Consider the following 20,314-nt stretch of genomic DNA (forward strand, 5'->3'; position numbering starts at 1 on the left):
TGAGTGACCTAACGAATGGACAAAATAAAGCTTCGCATATTTTTATTTCTAAATAAAATAAAATTTAGACCAATGTGTTTCTGAATGGAATGATTCACGTAAGACAAAAGATTAAAGTTACTTTAAAAATGATTACTGGGTGTGTAAGTCGCTAAAATAATGTAATAATAGTGAAAAGTAAGTGAATAAATAAGAATGTATATACATAAATTTGTTGTTAAAAGAAACAAATAGACAAACAAATGTGTGTAAATATAGAATAATTTGTAAAACAACAAAAAACAACAAATGAAAGAGTTTGTATATAACTAGAATATGTCAAATAAATAGATAAATAAATAAAAATGACATAAATAAATGCATATCTTGTTTCTTGAAGACGCTTCTCCTCTCATCCAAAAGACTAAAGATTTAACGTTTTCCAGAAACAAGAGAATTGCCTTCGACTTATACAGTAGCCTATGTAAAATAAATAAGTAAAAAAAAAGAAAATCAAGACAAAGACAAAATATTAATGTTTTTTTTATCATTTCCAAATTTAAATGTAACTTAATGACATATTATTTTTTGAATGCCACTTAAAAATATAAATTTGATATTAAATTAAATATTTCAGAGTTGATACCATTGATCATGAATCTACAGTTAGCTAGCAAAATGTAAAACCTCTCTCACCTTGTGTATAGATAGTTTCACCTCATAGATCTGTCATGACTTGACTTGACTAGGAGCTCTTGAACCACATGAACCTGGAACTTAGTGTCTGGAGGTCTGCTCCGTCCGTAGTTATTACCCCTGAGAGGTAGCCTTGTCACATTTGTCTTTGTTAGTGATCACACATTCCACCACTAGCCAGGACTGAAGCTGATAAAAAGACATATGAATCTGACATAATACACATGATAAAACATTTTGTTAACATCACCTGACTTACGATCCTTAGTTGTTTTTTGTTGTTGCCCCTGCATTTAAACCCTATTGATCTAAACTGTTAATTTCACCTTTTTACCTCATCATCAGGCAACACATTATGCTGATTCTAGTACTTTCAGTTCTAGTAATTGTTAATTTTTTTTAGAATCCATTTAAATTTTTTCTTTCAGAGCCCTATGCAGTCCGGCTCCAGTGTACATATAGGACCTTTTAGAAATCCAAGTCTGAGATCATCTCCTGGTCTCAATTTAAGATTAGAGCAGAAAGATCCTGTAATACATTGGCCTCAGGTTGTGGAATGCATTTCATCTCCATCTTTATGCTGGCTTGATTCTGTTAAATCTTTCAAAAACCAGGTGAAGATAGATTATTTAGAACTGTTATGTCCCCCAGTTTATGTTATAAATCCTTTTTGTCCTTTCATAACATTTTGATTTGACTTTGTCCACTGTGTAGCATGTTATGCTATGAAAATGCTTACTTAATTATTTTAATGATTAGAAAGAGTATTTTAATCAAATTGCCTTAAAAAAGAAAAACACATTCAGGAAAGCATCAGTCTAAAGGACACTTTGTTATGTGGACTTGGGTTGACGATGTAGACTGACTTTTGGGGTTGTGTTTAGCGACCACTTTTCTCGCCGAGCAGCAACGCCAGCCCTTTTTAAAGAGTAGAGGATAAATGCTAGCTGTAAGCATTCAAAGATTTTAAAGACAGTATTGGTCCATCACTCACTAACTTTTGTTTCTACAGGTAAGCTACCAGTTCTCTTTATTGTTGGGCATGTACTATGCAGGGAACCTTTCCCCACAACTTATAGATCCTTATTGTTCAATGTTTTTGCATACCTAAATATTCTCCCATTAAATATTTTTGGTGCGCAAAGGTTATTAAATTACTAGTGCAAAACATTATTAAGATATTGAATACAATGCCTTGCAAAAGTATACATTTTCAGTTTTGATCATGTTATATCCGCAGACCCTAATGGATGGGATTTTATGTGATTGCCCAACACAAAATAGTGCATGGTTGTTATGTGAAAGGGCAGTGATAAGATGTTCAACTCTTTTTTTATAAAAGGAAATTTGAAACATGTGAAGTGCATTTGTAAACAATCCCACACCCCTTACTCAATACTTTGTATAGTCACCTTTAGGTATAATTATAGCTGAAAGTCTTTTGGGGCATATCTTTACCAGGTTTGCGCACATCTACATACCGAAAAATAGGGCAAGATAAGTAAGATTGAACATGGGTAATGTCTGTAAATAGCAGTTTTCAAATTTTGCATCTAGATTTTGACTGGTACACAGTTATACTACAGTCTTCCCATTATTATTATGGATCTCGAGTAGAAGTATCACATTAAAAAGGGCTGAATACAAACCTACATCAATCTTTTTAGAGTTTTATTAGAAAGAAATGTTATAAATTGTTGATTATTTTCCTGCCACCTTATGTTGGTATGTCACATAAAATTGTAAGAAAAATACATTGATGTTTATGGGTAGAATGTGATCAAATGTAAAAAAAGCTAAAGGGCTGTGAATACTTATACAACTCACTGCACAGGACTGAAAATAAGGATGGGGCTCTATTAATGTGGTGCATACATTTCTTATCAGTTTTGCTAATTGCAACTGTAACATTACACTGATGTGGAGATAAAATAACTTATAAAAAATAACTCATTCCAATTGATTTAGTGCACACAGCAAAAATGATGTTTCGTACTGTCGCTACACGGCTGGTACTGTGTGCAATAAAACATATACATTACTTTTATTTTTCTGCTATATCTAGGTGAATTTGCTTTAATTTCCCTATGATGTCCCACAAAAAGCAGTTGTCTGAGATGTTGCCCCTTCTTATATTTCTGAGATGCTCATTGATTATATCCCCATCAGGCCATTAAGGTCTTCTAGTAAGCTTCTTCTGGTCACAGCTAGAATCAATTCTAGACTAGCTGTTGGCTCCTTCAGTCATTATGGTCCGATTCTCTGAAATTCCCTTCCTCAAAACCTCAGATTAGTTTCAACATTGTCCAGCTTTAAAAGCAAACTTAAAACATATTTATTTTCTCAAGCCTATATCTAGGCTTGCGTTTCTTTCCCGTTTTTATTACCTTTATTTTATTTTTGATTTTATGGTACTTGAATTGTGCTATCTTTATTATTTTATCACTGTTTTATCATGTGTATTGCTTGCTTTTAGCCTATTGAGTCTATGACTGTCATATGAAATGGGCTTTAGAAATAAATTTGACTTAAGCTATCACAAATTGTTTAAATGAATAGTAGCCTTAGTGTATGTTGACATTTAAACTTTAAATAATAAAAAATGCCTGTAATAGTTTGTAATGTAGCAAATAGAAATCCTTTTGGTTTTCCTAACTGACCTAAAACAGGAAACACATTGGAACATATCAGTGAGCAATGTAGCAATAAAGCTGGTGTGGAAAACTGAAATAAAAACAAAGAGTAAATCAAGATGAGGTCCAAAATATAAATATGACTTTATTTCACAATCCCAAAAGAGCTCAGCCATCCATAAAAGGAATGCTAAATTTAGTCTCTTCTTAAGTCTAAACTGGATATACTTTTAGCAACATACAGTAATTCAGTTTTAAAATAAGCAAGATCACCCATTGTCTAAAACAGCTTTAACAGTAAAGTAAAAACAATGTGGTTCACATACATATTTACAGTTTTCTCAATGCTGGTGCTTGTTACAAAAATGTTCCATATCGACTGAAAATGTCCCTCCAAAAGCAATAAAAAAAATTACAATTTTCACTTTATCATGTGATCATGTTTAAAATTCTGTGGATTCTAAACAGTTTACATTCATTAACTTTTTGCACGTAGGTTCTGATTTTTTAAGAGCTGCTTGGGAAATCTTTATTTGTGGAAGACATTAAAACTGCACCGTTACGCACCTTAAACTGGAACAAGAAAAAATACTTATTAATGCTTCTCTCTGTTGTCCCTAGTCTGACATTATTCGTTACAGAAAAGGATACAGGCAATGTTTGTTGAACACATACCACAAGGATGAGTTTTAGAAAAAGCACCATTATACAGTTTAGAACCAGTTTAAATCAGTGTCTGTACTTTGACATTTCTTCTTTTAGCACCAAAACCAAGTTTAAGCAAGTGACCAAAATGTTTCAGCTGAAAATGTAATGCCATCAGTGTTAGTGTGAATGTGAGCGACGAGTTGTGCTAAAGTTGCATTCATCTATTTTCCTAAAAAAAAAGAGCTTCTCTTTAATGGGTACAAACAATTACCAGGAGCTAATCCCAACCTCTTTAATGAGACCCTGTAAGAAGATACCTGTAAACAAAGGTCCTTACAGGAGCCGAGCACCTGATAAAAAACATCTTAAATGCGACATGGTGTTCAAGTGGTTTTACAATGTTTTATAACAACAGGGAGAAGTATGATTCAGCAGTTGCTAAGACAGCTTTGTGTTGACATCTGACACACTTATATAGTTTCTGGTAAGATAGCACCAATAAAGTGTACAGTTAGCTTCTGAATTCCTATAATTACACGTGTTCCCTTTGAAAGATGCCCATTCCAAGAGCTGGCCCAAGAAAAAAAACGTCAGCAGCTGCAAACGTCCCCCTCCTAAGGATTTTAGGGTGAGAGAGGTTTTGATGCGAGACAAAAATATAATGCAGTTGAATATTTCAACTGTTGTTAGCTTCTTATAGTAACAGTTAGCGAGGTTAGCACAGTTTGAATTACTAAAACAGCTTCCTCTGTTTGTGCTGGTAGTGAATGTAGATCCTTATATTAATTTCCAAAAGGCAGCCTGTTACATAACAGACAGATGTGGGAAGCTCAAAATGAAAAAAAAACAAAGCTCAAATAGTTTCAACCAACCTGTTATTTGTTGAAAATCGTGTTCTCACTAGCTTTTTCATGTCTTAAATGAACCTCAGACAGGTCCTGACATGTTGCCAAAATTACAGTTTCCTTTTAAATGACAGATTACACCTCTAATTCCAGTTTTATTAAGTAAAGGGAAGTCCAGCTCTTGTCAAAGATTCTGCTCTTTTGGCCCAGCTCCCTAACTAATTCTAAATTACACTTTACTGAGTATAACTCAAAGCCTTCTGTTTGGAATTATTAATATTTTGCCTATTGGTAAGAATTTTTATTCAATATTTTCATAAAAGCTTTACTTTATATAAAAAATACAGGTATTGTAGTTTAACATTTTAATTAAAACATGCCGGTATTTAAATCTGGCTCCTTGGCTCTTAGAGCATCACTAGTTTTAAGCTCCTCACTGATCCTGAAAATAGCGTGCACATAGAGGAAGGCTGTTGACAGTGCAAACTGGTAACACTTATTTATGTGTTTACTGATTTAAAAAAATGTTGATTTTTTAAATTTCCCTCCAGCTGATCAAGGATTAGTAGGGATGGGTTATGATTGTATTGTTTATCGTTAGGATGAGGAAAATGTAGATATAGATAAGAATTATCCATCTAATAGTGATGAGAACCTCTCACTGATGAACTTTGCAAAGCCCCAAAATCTGACAGTACATTTCGGATAGTTACAGTGGCTGTTTAAACGTTTTTTCCATCTTACTATTGGTTCAGTGAGAGCATCAATAATTGCTGCACGTGTAATTCAAAATATGACCAAATCTAATATCGTTTACCTTTAGCGCCGATAAGGAGTAAGGGGCAAGTACATTTTTTAGAGAGGGATTTGTATCTGACTGTTGGCAGTTACTGAAATATAAGAAAAACCACAGTGATTAAATTAAAAAAAAACTTTTTAACATCGCTTTAATTGTCAACTGCTATAAATGTGACAACATCCACATCACTAGTCGAGCTGAAAATTGTCCAGTGACCATCTTTAATGATAACTAAAAATATTTGCATGTACTCCATTAAAGTGAATGCTTTAAGCTGAATAGGTGGGTTATTCTAAAAAAAAAGGGAAAGAAATATTAGAACAATTTACGAAATAAATCCATTGGAGAAATGCATTGCAAAAGTGGAAGAGATTGTTTAATGTAGAGTGAGAATAACATTTTGAAAGCTTACTGAAACCCTTCTCAAGCTAACATTAGCTACTATGCAAGCATGTTAGCTACCATAATCTTCCACTACCTGCTATGCTAAAGAATGCAATATCTTAGCTAAAATCTAAACTTTAGCTAACAGGCTAATATTGGCACGGTAGCTAATAGCAAAAATTAACATACATGCTTGTAGAGGGTAGTATTAGCATTAGCCAATATACTAATGTTAGCATAATAAAATACAAGCTAGGTTAAACTGTGACTATAAAAATGGTGAAAGATCGGATTATTTCTTGCTATCGTGAAGTAGTTAGACTTTAAAGAGCAAAACGCGTTTGCATTATTTGAACGTTTCCCCATTCATTTCTATGGTGAAAAATGTTTGGAAAAAAATAGATACATTAAAAACCTAATTAGTCATAATTAAAGAAGGTCGAGGTCCTCATGTCCTAAAAGAGCAGAATCTTTTAATGTTTAAATGGTTTTAAATGGTTGCACCAGTAGAGGCCAAAAACATAGAAAAAGCTTTATAGCATTCACAGGATAATGGTTCCTTTAGATGTTAATGCATGTAGGTTTGAACATGGAATATATAAAAGGGACATTGGCTGAGCTGTGGTGACAGATGGTGGCTGAAAGGGCCCCAAATCTAACTGTTTAGGGCCTCAAATGGCCTTGGACTGGCTCTGGTCAAACTGATAGGCATCTAACCTCTGCAGTTTCTAATGATTCATTATTGTGATGAATCCTGAATTTGAGCAGATACGCGTTCCATTTATAAGAAACTGAATAAAAAGCAAAATATTGCAGAAATAACATGGTCTCTGCTGAATTGTCATATTTACTGTATAGTATCTCTGTCACAGGTCAACGCACTGTTTTTCAAGTTAAGTTATGGGAAACCAAAAAAGTGCTTCTTAATATGCCATCTATAGCTGTGAATTGGAGAAATAAAATATCTAACTAAGGAAAAACACAGAAAACAAATAAAAAAGTACATTTCTTTCTTCAACCACCAACAGTAGACTGAGGGAGGAGAAAGCACAATGCTACATGTGACAATCTGTAGTAAATAAAATTATGTGAAGCAAAGAAGTTGCTAAACCAAAGATACAGTGAGAATGGCACCGAAGTACACTCTTACTGTACAATATAAAGCAGGGTATCATAGACATATTGCAGTAAACAGGCGTACATGAAAAATTAAATAGAAATTGTTATGATCAGAATAAATAATCACATCTTTTTTTGTCTTCTAAATTATGTGTATAAAACCAGCTTAAAGACATATTGCTTCAAAGCACCATCTCTTTACATTAAAAACCAGCACCGAAACTCACAGTTAGAAGCCAACAACCTTTGGTCCTTCTCATCGCCAAAGAAGGCTCCAAGAAGAACAAAGTTAGCAGACATTAGAAAAGCACATTAAAAACGACAAGATAACAATGAGAGTAGCGGTTTGAAGCTGAATGAGGTAAGGCAGAACCACGGTGTAGGAGTTTTGAATGAGTCTGTTGAAACACGCCGACTAGGACCAGCGATTGTAAGGGCCTGTCACATGTGTAAGTGCATAAGGAGACATGGTGATAACGCTGCCTGTCGGCGCAGCAAAAGCCTGCCGTGTCGGGACACTCATTACCCTTCTTGTCTCTGTCTCCTCATCCTCGTCCTCCTCTCCCTCCCCGCCCCCTGATGTTTTTCTGTTCTTCCCCGCACCGTAGCTTCCCTCCATTCTCAGTCTCTCTGCCTCCTCCTCCCGCTCCCGCTCCCTTTTTGCCATCTTGGCATCCCACATCGCCATCCCATGGCCTGGCTCGTTCAGGGATTTGTGCTGGTAAAAGACCAAGGAGATGCGAGTGGGGTGGTGGCGGTTTGGCTTGAGGATGGGGGTGGTGGCGTGGAGCTCGCGCCGCGCGCATTCGATCAGAATTGAACCATGTGATGGTGCCACAGCGACCCCACCTATGTCCTCATCCAGGAAGTTGTGCTCGCTGTCGGACCACACCTCTTCCTGCTTCGTCTCTTGCGGTTCGAGGGGAGGAGTTTGTAATGGGAGAGGCTGGCCTGGAGGGAGGTCATGGCCCCTGACCTCTCCTGCCACACATTCTGCCGCCCGAAGAAGTCCATTGAGCCTGCTAAAGAGGCCCTCAGAGGTAGGTCTGGGGGAGAAGGAGGAGAGGGGCACTCTGTGTAGAGCAGAGCAGTGCACCTCGTTGGGCTCTGCTTTAAAGGGATATTCGTTGTTGATGTTCGGTGGAGGTATATGTTCTAACAAAGCACCCTGCTGACCACAAGCTGGAGATAATCCACTCATAGTGTTACCCATTGTATGATAGCCGACAGCTATGCCATTCTGCTCAAACTGGAGGTTTGATATGCCATGATGATTGGAGGGGAGGACCTCTTTCGGTGAAGTGACCCCGGCACCTGCAGAAGAGCACCTGCTGATGCTCTGGCTGTAAGCATTGGCTTGATTTCTCTCTGGTGGGGATCTACCAACACTGGCAGGTCTCGGTGGTACTCTGTAGAAGCCGTGTGGCTCTTTTTGGGCAAATAAAGGACATGTTTTTGTAACGCAATTATGAAATAATTTCTATAGGTTTTTGTAATTTTCTTATAAAAGCATAAACAATCAGATATTTTGATATACTACCTTTACTGGGTGTTTCAGGTTTGACTTTACCAGCAGTGAGAGAAGACACCCTGTGCTTCTTCTCCATCTTCTCTGACTGAGCTTTTAGACGAGCTTCTTGTCTGATCTTACGAGCAGATTTCACAGGCTCAGCCAGCAGACGCACCTGAAAACAAATTACCCCAAAGAATAGGAAAAACCATTATTATTATTATTTTATCATTTAGTATTTATACCTCTTTAACTTTTTCACATTTTGCCAAGTTTCAAACACAGACCTTTAAGCATTTTACTGGGATTTTACGTGACAAACAAAATGCAAAGTAATGCATAATTGAAAACTGGACGGTAAGGATACATGGTTTTAAAATGTTTTGTCAAATATGGTTCTGAAAATTTTGGCTTGCATTTCCAATTAAGTCCTGTTGATTCGATACTTGGTAGAACCACATTTTGTTACAATTAGAGCTGCAAGTCTTTTGAGGTATGTATAACAGCTTTGCATATCTGATTGAGATTTTTCCTTCATCTGCAAAATAGTTCAAGCTTAGTCAGACTGAGTGAAGACTGTCTGTGAACATAAAAGTTCAAGTCTTGCCAAAGATTCTTAGTTGGATTTAGGCCTGTACTTTGGCATTGATCTAAATCATTCCCTTGGAGCTCTGGCTATGTTTAGTGTCGTCCATCTGAAAGGTAAATCTCCACCTCAGTCTCAGGTCTTCTTCCACTTCAAACAGGTTCTTTTCCAAAACTTCCCTTTATCTAGCTTTATTCATCTTGCTGTTGACTCTGGCCAGCTTCTCTGTCTCTACTGGGGAAATGAATCCCCACAGCATGATGCTGCCAGCATGCAGGCAAAAATCCGTGTTGATCTAGCTGACCAGATAACTTTCTTTTATAATTGTTGTGTCTCCTACATAGCTTCTGCCAAACTGCAAACATGACTCTTAGGCCTTCTTTAATCAGAGGCTTTCTTCTCAGTCTTCCATAAGGGGCAGGGTTTCGGATTGCACAACTAATAGTTGTTCTGTTAGCAAATTCTCTCCTCTAAGCTTGGATGTCTGCAGCTCCTCCAGAGTCACTGAGTTTACATTACACACAGGTGGACTCTGTTTACTATTTTGTGAGGTTTAAACAGAAATGATTGCACAAAATTTTGTTTAATGTTCTCAGAATAAAGGGGACTGAATAGAAATGTATGCCACACGTTACAGATTATAATTTGTAAAAACGTGGAAAACCTTGTATCAATTTCGTACTGCTCCACAATTATCTGGTACTTTAGGTTACTTTGCCAAGTCAAATCCTACTAGAATACATTGGATTTGATTTAGATTAAAATTGTAACATGACAAAATGTGAAAAATGTTAAAGGGGTTAAAGGACTTCTTTTTATCATACTGTAATAACAATAAATTTTTATGAAACTGTTACCTAACAAAAAATATTTCCTAGATGTCAAATACTGCTTTACTGTTCACTTACCTCTCTGGGAAAGGAGGAGAGAACATGCAAAGCACCGCTCTGGATCTTGGCCCACTGGCCCTCAACCTGACCAAACTCATCTCTGTCAGAGATCTTGTAAAGCGGGAGCACATGAAGCTGCTCATCCTCAGGTATGTTCCGCACCGCACGGTTGTCCTCCTTTGTTAAAGTGCACACCTGAAAAAGCATATAAGACAGAGGTCAAGTTTTTCATTCTAACAGAACACTACAATTTTCAGTGTCTTCTTCTATGGTGTCAAATTATCAGTGTCAACTGACACTACAGGACATGATCACCACCTACTGTAAGGAGTATGTAAAGCGAGTTCCTCTGGATCCGTTGACCCGATAAAGGCCCGCAACCCACTGAAAATTAGTCGTGACCCAAGTTTGGGTTGGGACCCACTAGTTGATAAAAACTGGTTTATATCAAAGCAGATTCATGTGTTTAAATGACCCCAACAAAGTTCAAATCTAAATCTAATTGAGAATCTGAGGCAAGACCTAAAAATTGCTGTTTACAGACATTCCCCTTCAAATATTACTAAGCTTAGGGTATTTTGTGAAGAAGAATTAGCAAACTTCTCAGCCTCCAGATGTTCAAAGCTGGTAGAGACATACCCTAAAAAGACTTAATGGCAGTCAACACTGTTTCTAGAAATGAGTGATTCAGGGTTGTTGAATACGAATGCATCGCGGACTTCTTTTGTGAAAAGAATTTGGAAACCATGAATTATTTTCCTACCACTTCAGTTTTGCTGTAGTTCCTGCTGATCTATAACATAAAAATCCCAACAAAGCACAATAAATTTTGTAGTTTTAGTTTTTGTAGTCCAAGAGCTATGAATACTATTGTAAAGCATTGCTGGTAAACAGCCTAATATCAGTTCTGATGGAGGTCTCTCAACTTATGAAGCACACTTACCACAGTGCTGCCATTGTTCATGTTGCTGGTGTCTTTATGAGCGTGGGCACAGAAATCTACACAAGCCGTGACCCCTGAAAAAGGACGCCCCTCCTTCCTGCCCAGCCGGCAAGCGTCCCCTGCTGCCTCATACTCCACCTGTAAAGGGATCGAATGAAAATAAGGCATTTATACACAGTGTTGGCAGTAAAAAACGTGGAGCAAATTCTAAGGTTGTATGTAAAAATTATAATTATCAGGTATGTTTAGCTGGTTAATGTTTCATACCTGGTTTTGGAACGCCACAGGAGCCAGTTTTTTGTAGAGTGGAGCAAGATCACTGGCCAAATTTTGAAGGTTGCTCTCGATCTTCTCCTCCTAAAAGCAACAGATTTTGGATTTTTTTCTTTGGTAGCTGAGAAAATTTGTTTTATTTGAACTTTTCTTTATATGCCTTAAAATGACATACTCAGCATCGGCCACCAGGAGGCAAAATACTTGAAAACATTTCATTGGTTTTAAAGGTGTTTATTTATAGCAAATGAAATGCAACTTATTATGAGAAACTGTTGTTTATTACAACATAAAACAAATTAAACATACACTGATTACACAGACAAAACATTACAGCACCAAACAGGGTTGGTGGGTTCTCCTAGTGTTTTAGGAGCTTTAACAGTTCAAATGAGCAAACACCCCCTAACCTCTTCCCGAAGGTCTCCGAGCAGACGAAACTTGCGTGGCACCTTGCTGCGGGCAAACTTGCAGCCATTGAAGTACATACTCCAGGAACAGCCAAAGGAAAACGAAGCGCCGCATGTGTCCGGGTCCAAACCCTGGCATGCACATGTGCGACTGCAGAGACAGATAGGTAAGGTCATTGAGGAAACAGAAACAGTCGAGATGAAGTAAGCTACAAAGGAAAACAGAGGATAAAAGGAACTCACTCTTCATTGAGGGCGCAGCGGCGACTGGTTGGGGAGCCATATTTAAAGAGGGTCTCCGTGAGGTCTTGGTAAAGGTGATCTGCCACCGCTCGAGGGATTCCCTCCCATGCCAGGATGAGGATCACCAATACGGCCGTCTCGCAGTAGTGCCCTGGCCTTTGGCGGACCAAACAAAGCAACTTCTCCTCTTCGCTCCCACGTCGGATCACCTGCCGGGTGATTAGGCCGAAAACGAGTCAGATGGTGGGCAGACAACAGACACAAAATCATGTTTCAAAAGGCAGATGCTCTTTCCCCAAATACATGGCTTCAATACAATGGCTTCAACATGCAATCACAGTGAGGAAAAATATGGGATCATGAGCATTACAGCAGTCACATACCCATTTAGCAATGGGACACCCCTGGGAGCTCCTGCCTTCTTTCCCAGTGTAAACAACAACTTCCACCCTCACTGCATTTCCTTTGGCACCATACCTGTGGGACAAAAACAAACATTTGTTATCCTCAGCATGTAAAACAACCACATGATTAAATTCTATGTTGAATATATGTCACATCTGAAGTTAACTTCTGGTTTGGAAATGTGGTAAAAGCACATTTCACAGTTTTTTGGTATCTGAACCAACTTAGATCAGCTCTGTTCCTCAATCAATAGCGTTTAAAGCTGTCCAATTAGGACTAAATTATTTAATGCTACCTATAGAGTTTTAAAGCACAATTGGTGATCACTCATTTGCACTGTTCGTAACAGCTCAAAGGATATTTGTTTTAATGTCTTGTTTTTCTGGCTTCAAAGCCAAACCCAGTTAACATACCACATAGTTCTGTTTAAACAGTCCCTGTTTAACAGACCCTTATCATTTTTGAAGGAGTGTGCATTGGTCTGTAAGAAAAAAAGTAAAAGTAAAATTGCTGCTGTATGACTGGTCTGATGCAGCAAATAAAAAAATAAAAAAACATTACTGTGTTGTGAAAAGAACTGTATTTTTAAGAAATTCTCATTTTTATCTTTTTGAAAATAGGATATGGAATAAAATCTGGAAACTCAAATATTCAATTTTCTTTTCTCTGTACTTTTCCAGACCTTAAAAACAGAAGCAAATTCCATACTTTTTCAGACTGAAGCCAACAGCATAAATGTAATTAATACCATATCAATAAAACCATTATTATAATAATTAGTAGTAGTAATTTTTTATCACATATATTAACAAATTTGACAACTGTCCTTTAAATGAAGTCACAGTAGACTGATTCCACAACGCACCCATCATCGTGACTCTTGTGTTTTAACTGCTAAAAGTCAACTCACTTAGCATTAGTGAATAGTCAACAAGTAGCAGAGGACTAGCCATGTTATTTCTTTCTGCATGTAGGGAAAACAAAAACATCTACAGAAATCCGTCCTTGTGCATTGAAAAAAAACGAAAAACCAGCAACATTTTCGGTGCTGAGCTTTTTGGTGGTTAATACGTTCCTGATTAGCATCTGAGATAGTGGAGTCTTTAATATTGCAGTTAACTCATTGGGTTATAATGGTAATTTCATTTTAAAACAGGATTACTAACTAACAAATGTAATCACAATTGTAGTATAAATCAGTGACATTTTCATGACTAGAACCTACATGTCTCTGTTCACAGCGGACTGTAATAAACTGTCTGTTCTGACTCTTTTCCATCACAGCTACCATTAGTTTATATTTGTTGCTCTTGTTCAGGGCTCTGACCACAATAACCAGACATCACTATACTGACACTTGTTCTGTTAGTTTACTCAAACTCTCCTTGCATCCTAACTCTGCTGCTATACATTCTCTGAACGTAGTAATTATTTATTATTGTTCCAGTAAGGATCTGGCTGTCAGTTGGACAGAGATGGAGCCAAAGACGTTTGAAAGTCATCATCTTAGCTTATGGGCCCCCTGGTCTCATTTTCAGGGGTTTCCTGTTTCAGCATGCTGTGTGTTTCTGTGTGTTTTGTGCATATGTGATGAAGTGTGACACATAGTGCAAGTGTTAAACTACCTTAACCAAGCTTCCTTCTTACCCAGGAGGTTCTCAAATTGTGTTTTGTTAAATCAGGTCAGTTTACCTGTTTTCCATCATTTCCCTCACGGCACCAACGTTGGGTCCCGCTCCAAGATGAGTGTAGTAAGGGCCTTCCTCCTTTTCACTGATTTGGTCTGTAAAAGACAAAGAAAATGTGTTTTTATTAACATCTGACTGGTTACTGACACAGTAGCACAGGTTAAAGACTGCCTTCAGTTTCTATGAAACCACATATAGAGCAAAATAAACCATTTTGGAAGTTTTCATTCCCGGTCAAATGGATCATTAGACATGACAGAGAAATGCAGTGTTACTGTGGATAAGCTGTAAATTGCAGAAGTATTCATACCCCTTTAACTAGAACTACATAATATATCAAATTGCAATTCTCATCGCAGTATTAGTGTTTACAATGCAGCAATCATAAAGCACTGGTTGGAAGCAATATTTGAAAGGATATCATATATCAGGTTCCATGCATTCATACCTTGCATGCCAGTAATATATTTGGCCCATTGACTGGTGTCTAACTGCCTTTGTTGTCCAAAGCAAATGTATATTTTTAGTGGCTGAGAAAATGGTGGGCAAATTAGAAAGATGGAACATAAAGAATGTGCATTAACTGCAATTGATCAATTACGTCCCCGAAATTTCAGCCCTACCTTGAGCATTTTCTTATGATCTTAACGGGTTTTATGTGACATGCCAGCACTAAAGACCACATAAATAGGAACTTAAAGAAAAATGATACATGGTTTTAAATATCTTTGCAAATGAAAATCTGAAGTTAACTTGACGTCTCTAATGCCCCTTTTCCACTTGCTCGATTTGGCCCGACTCGCTCCACGCGGCTCGCTTTGCGAGCATTTCTTTTACTGTTATTTCAGTACCGGTACCTACTTTTTTGGTACCTCCTTCTTAGCAGGGCTAAGCGAGGCCAAGTCGATACCCTGTGTGACGTGAACAAACGGCTGTTCACTGATTGGCCGTGGGCGCAACCAGCCGTAAGAGTCGACCAGCGTAAAAAAAAAACAACCAGCATTTTCAAACGTGCATTCAAGCAAGTCTGAGAAACGTTGGTTCTGTACTGTAACCCCAGATTCTACGAGTATAGGCGCAGCCCTTTAAGGCTATCACTAGTGGGTTTATCCCTTCACGCGCAGCGCAGCACTGAAGACTTTAGTCCACGCCCACCTGCTGTGTGAGCCCCACCCCGGTCCGTATAAATTACGGTGAGACCGGACAAACGGCTCCCAAATAGCTTTTTCTTCAGCCATTCAGGGACCAGTGAGGCCCAGAGTTTAAAGGGCTGCGCCTATACTCATAGAATCTGGGGTTACAGTACAGAATCAACGTTCTATTTCGTATAGGCTTCGCCCTTTAAGGCTATCGCTAGTGGGTTAAAGGCGAAGCAGGATGTAGTCTATGCCTCACTGGGTCCATCCAGACCACAACTGAACATCTGCTCGCCTAATGACACCAAAAATCAGCCTTCTGAATGCGTAATTACGCACTCCAAGCGTCTTGCGCATCCCAATGAATAGAGAGAATATCTGGTCAGGGAAAGGCTGAGATAACAGACCTGCTGCTGTAATAGGAAAACGAAGGTTACGAACTGTAACAGTGTAACGATGAGCAGAACAGGTCAAATATCTCCATGAGGAAACGTGGAGACAGATCAGCAGCTGGATCATGCGTAATGATGCAGCAGAACAACCTCGTGTGCCACAGACAACACAGCAGAGGAGAAAAACCTGTGTTCACACGGAGGCTTAATGAAATACAGCCGCAGTGACAATAACATCATAAGTTACGATCAGTGGCTGATAATAATATTACGGCACCCTGCGTCTGCATGCAGGAAGGGTGACCCAATAATAAATGCACAAAATAAGAGTCATTCTGTCAAAACCCTGAGAACAGAATGAGTCATGGAGAAACCTGACACATCTCGCAGGTAGAAACGAATAAATGAGCATGGAGATGACCATGAGGCTGCTGTGCAGATGTCCTCCACTGTCATTCTTCCATGCAGAGCCGTGGAGGATGAAATCCCCCTGATTGAATGAGCTCTGAGATTCTCTGGATGATCCAATCCAGAGGAAATATAAGCCTGTGAGATAGCCTCACACAGCCAATGTGAGAGGCGCTGGACAGATAGAGGATGTCCTGTAGAGTTTTCTCTGTAATGCACGAAGAGACGCTGGGAGCGGCGCAGTGCAGCCGTGCGCGCTACGTAACATGAAAGCGCGCGTACGGGACAGAGGAGATGAGAGGTGGCCTCCTCTTCAGAGTTATGAGGAGGAGGATAAAAACCATCCAGAATTATCACTTTCGATCTGAACGAACTCGTGATGCTTTTAGGTGTAAAAGCAGGGTTAGGACGCAGCACAGCTGAGCTGCCGTCGGCTCGTATTCTGAGACATGAAGGAGCGACAGAGAGTGCAGATAAATCGCTCACTCTCTTTGCAGATATAAGAGCTAACAGCAGGGCTGTTTTAAAAGACAGAAGTTTTAGTGGAGCCTGATCTAAGGGCTCAAATGGGGCTTTAACCAGTGCGCGCAGGACGAGCGCTAAATCCCACTGAGGGACTAGAGGGCGTGACACGGGTCTGTGTCTACGTACACCCCGCAGAAAACGCTTCATCAGCGGATGGTTAAAAACCGTTCTGTCACCAAAACCTTCATGACAGGAAGAAATAGCTGCAGCATAAGTTTTAATGGTGCTGAAAGCTAAATTTCTGTTCATCAGCTACTGGAGGAATGACAGCACGCAGCCTAATGGACATGAAAAAGGCTCCACGCCTTTCTCTGCACACCAGCGCTGAAAAGCTGCCCACTTTGATGTGTATGACGCTGTGGTAGAGGGGGCTCGTGCGCCCTGAATCGGGCGCACCACATTGTGTGGGAGACCCAGCCTTTCTAAGCGCTCCCGTTCAGCGGCCAGACCCAGAGATGCTGACCTAACTCTGGGACGCTCCTGATCGCCCCTTCCGCCTGGAGGAGTGCATCCTCTCTCCATGGCAGCTGCCACGGGCGACCTGACACCAGCTGCTGCAGGCTCGGAAACCATGGCGCGCTTTTGCGTTCGGGGGCTACGAGAATCACTGAGAGCTGTTCCTCTCGGATTCGGTCCAGGATCCGCGGAATCAGCGGAACTGGTGGAAAGGCATAAAGGAGCGTTTTCGGCCATGGGCTGTGAGCAAAGGCGTCCACTCCTAACGGTGGATCCTCCCGTGGGCTCAGTGAAAACCACAACTGGTTTGTGCGATCTCCCGTGTGGCGAAAAGATCCACTGCTGCTTTCCCAAACCTGCTCCAGATCTGAACAATCAGCTCGGGGTGGAGACTCCAGTCCCCGGGACGAGGACCACCTCTGGACATGATGTCCGCTCCTCTGTTCAGGACACCGGGGATGTACACTGCTCTGTTGGAGAGCAGGTTCATGCGCGCCCAGCACAGCAGCCGCCTGGAAATGTTTAGCAGCTGAGCCGAGCGCACACCTCCCTGGTGATTTATGTAGGCTGCTGCCACTCTGTTGTCTGTGTGGATCAGAACATGCTGATCCCGCAGCAGAGGAGCAAAATGCCGTGTCACCTTCCACACTGTGAGAAGCTCCAGCACGTTTATGCGGAGAGACATGTGGTCTGGCCACAGTGCTCCCACCGCCTGAGACTGACACGTTCCTCCCCATCCTGACAGGGATGCGTCTGTGAACACTGAGACGTGTGACGCCGGTCTGCTGAGGGGAACTCCGTCTGACAGGATGCGGGGATTTCCCCAGTGGGCCAGGTCGGGTCCACTGAAGGAGGTACTGAGATCATCCGCCTCTTCTGACGCACAGGATCTATGCGCAGGCGGATGAACCATCTCTGAAGACGTCTCATATGAAGCAGACCCAGCGGAACAACCATGTGAGCTGCTGACATCATTCCCAGTAATCGCATAAGTGACAGAACTGTCACTAAGCTGTGGGGTTTGACACGGAGGAGAAGCGCTGACAGCGCGTCTGTTCTCGGCTGAGAGAGCCGGGCTCTCATTGTGGCTGAGTTTAACTCCACCCCCAGATAAACGATCATCCAGGATGGGAAAACAGAACTTTTTTGCCAGTTTATTGAAAACCCCAGAACTGTCAGATGTGCGGCCAGCTTCTTTGTCTGTACCGCTGCTTCCTCTCTGGACCGAGCCAGCAAAAGCAGGTCGTCCAGATAAAAGAGGATTCTCATCCCTGCCGAGCGCAGCAGCTACAACGCCGTCTCCAAACATTTGGAGAACGTGCGTGGGGCGAGAGAGTAACCGAAGGGCAGGCGGTTGTATTGATATGAGATCCCCTGATAAGCGAAACGCAGATATTTGCGGTGTTTCGGGATGATGGGGATGTGAAAATAAGCATCCTTCAGATCTATGGAGGTGAACCAGTCGTTCTGGTGAACGTTTTCCATCACCTGTCTGACTGTCAGCATGTGGAAACGTCTCTCCATGATCGCTTTGTTGAACAGAGACAGATCGAGAATCGGTCTCATTCCTCCTGTTTTCTTGGGAACCAGAAAATATCGAGAATAAAACCCAGTGTTTTCCTCTCCGCGAGGAACCCTGGAAATGACGTTTTCTATCAGGAGTTCCTGCAGTTCTGACATGAGAACGAAGCTCTGCTCCGGGTAGGACAGGACTGTCTCCAAAATCCCTCTGAAAGGTGGGGGCAGAGACAGGAACTGCAGCGTGTAACCTCTGCTGATCAGTCTGTCCATCCACCTGTCCAGGGAACATACGCGCCGCCACTCTGAGTAGTGCTCTGAGAGCGGCCGCGCATTTATCTGTGGTGCCGTGGTGCTCATGGATACGAGCCAGGCTAGAGCCCCTACCGCCGTTACCCGACTCGGATTCTGATCGGAGGTAACCCATGGGGGGCTCGGATCGAAAGGGCTGTAAACCAGCCTCACCAGGGGAATATTCACCCAGGCTCGCAGCTTGGTGTTGAGCGGGGGCATCACTGATGCGCCGCTTCGTAGGGAGCTGCTGTTGTTCATCCTCTGTGATCTCACCCACTGACAGCTGGGGAGGACAGGAGGGAGAAGGCAGCGAGCGTGGCTCTACCGGAACAGCATAGGATGCTCTCGTGGAGTCATGCTTTGAAACTGTGAGATCGTGGGGCCTCTTAAACGGCCGTCTCATTAGGAGTGGGGGATGTGTGTGAGGAAAGCACAGCGAGATCGTACAATCTGGCTGAGCCGGAATAAAATGGAAACTTGCTCTTAGAGAAATTTATGTGTTTTATTTCAAAACAATCAGCAGTTTTACACACATCCCCCCCCCCACCAGTCATTTCTTAAATCTCCACCGTGGCTCCTGTGGAGGGTTGGACCAGGCGCACGCCAACTGCCGACCTCTGCGCTGCTGCTGCGGCTGAGTAGACGGAGCAGTGGGCGGAGGAACTCGGGGAGCTGCGGCAGCAGCCGTGGAGTGTCTCTGCTGCTGCCGCTGATCACGGCGATCCCGCCAGCGGCCGGTGGTATGGGACGACCGGAAGCCAGAGCGATTAAGAGACCCATGTCTCTTGACCCGCTCAAGTTCCTCTTGAGAGGTCTGCATCTGGCCCAGCACGGACTGGAAATGAGGACCGAACAGCCCATCCGGACTCATCGGTCCCTCCAGTAACTCCCTCTTAAAATCCTCAGGGATGGAGGAGAGCCGAAGCCACATCTGTCGCTGTAGCAAGGTCTGCCAGGCAGCGATGCGGGAGGAGCACACAGCCGACGCCGCACAGAGGTTGAGGATGGTGTCTGCGAGATTGCAGAATTCCTCCACATCCTCCGGAGGCAGCTCCATCTCCCGAGCCTTCTTGGAGATGGCGTAGGCCAGGAAGGCGGTGTTGTTGGTCGCCGCAGCGACCTGAGCGGCACACTGGTGGGAGCGATCAGTCAGTCTGGTCGTGATCTGATCACTGGGGGAGGGGGGCACAGGCCGTCGTCCAATGCGCCGGGCCGACCTAACCCCAAAAACTGCCGACAGACTAGGCTCCAGAGCAGGAGCTGGGGGAAACCCCTGATACGTCAGGGACTCCACCCTCGTGATGGGTGTGAAGGTGGAGACCGGTGCCTTTAGCTGAAGCGGCTCTGCCACTGCTCCCGACAGGTAAGCAGTTACCGCCGGAAAACGGGGCCAAACCGGATCTCGGCGAGTTAAATGAGCTGGGGCGAATTTTCCCGCCAGGTCATCAGTCGGGAGCTGGGCTAAAGGCGCGGGAACAGGGACACCTTTGGCCTCAGCTACCTTCGCGATGATGTCCGGCAGCGCGCTAACAAG

At 41.8% G+C, this 20,314-nt stretch overlaps 1 protein-coding gene across 1 annotated transcript in view; it reads right to left on the reverse strand.

Annotated features, from left to right (window-relative positions):
- Nucleotides 1-3,428: 3,428 nt before the first annotated feature.
- The window catches only part of tet1 (tet methylcytosine dioxygenase 1), a 52,233-nt gene continuing 35,347 nt past the window's right edge, over nt 3,429-20,314 (reverse strand). Inside the window, exons 4-12 of the mRNA XM_047351720.1 lie at nt 14,056-14,146; nt 12,342-12,435; nt 11,959-12,167; nt 11,716-11,866; nt 11,300-11,389; nt 11,033-11,170; nt 10,108-10,284; nt 8,644-8,788; nt 3,429-8,531 (exon numbers count right to left, since the gene is read on the reverse strand). Coding sequence (XP_047207676.1) covers nt 7,519-8,531; nt 8,644-8,788; nt 10,108-10,284; nt 11,033-11,170; nt 11,300-11,389; nt 11,716-11,866; nt 11,959-12,167; nt 12,342-12,435; nt 14,056-14,146 — 2,108 coding nt within the window. The 3' untranslated portion in view covers nt 3,429-7,518. The remainder of the gene's footprint in view (nt 8,532-8,643; nt 8,789-10,107; nt 10,285-11,032; nt 11,171-11,299; nt 11,390-11,715; nt 11,867-11,958; nt 12,168-12,341; nt 12,436-14,055; nt 14,147-20,314) is intronic.

Source organism: Girardinichthys multiradiatus, chromosome 22 (genome assembly GCF_021462225.1).
Source record: "Girardinichthys multiradiatus isolate DD_20200921_A chromosome 22, DD_fGirMul_XY1, whole genome shotgun sequence".
In the NCBI taxonomy this organism is placed as follows: Eukaryota; Metazoa; Chordata; class Actinopteri; order Cyprinodontiformes; family Goodeidae; genus Girardinichthys; species Girardinichthys multiradiatus.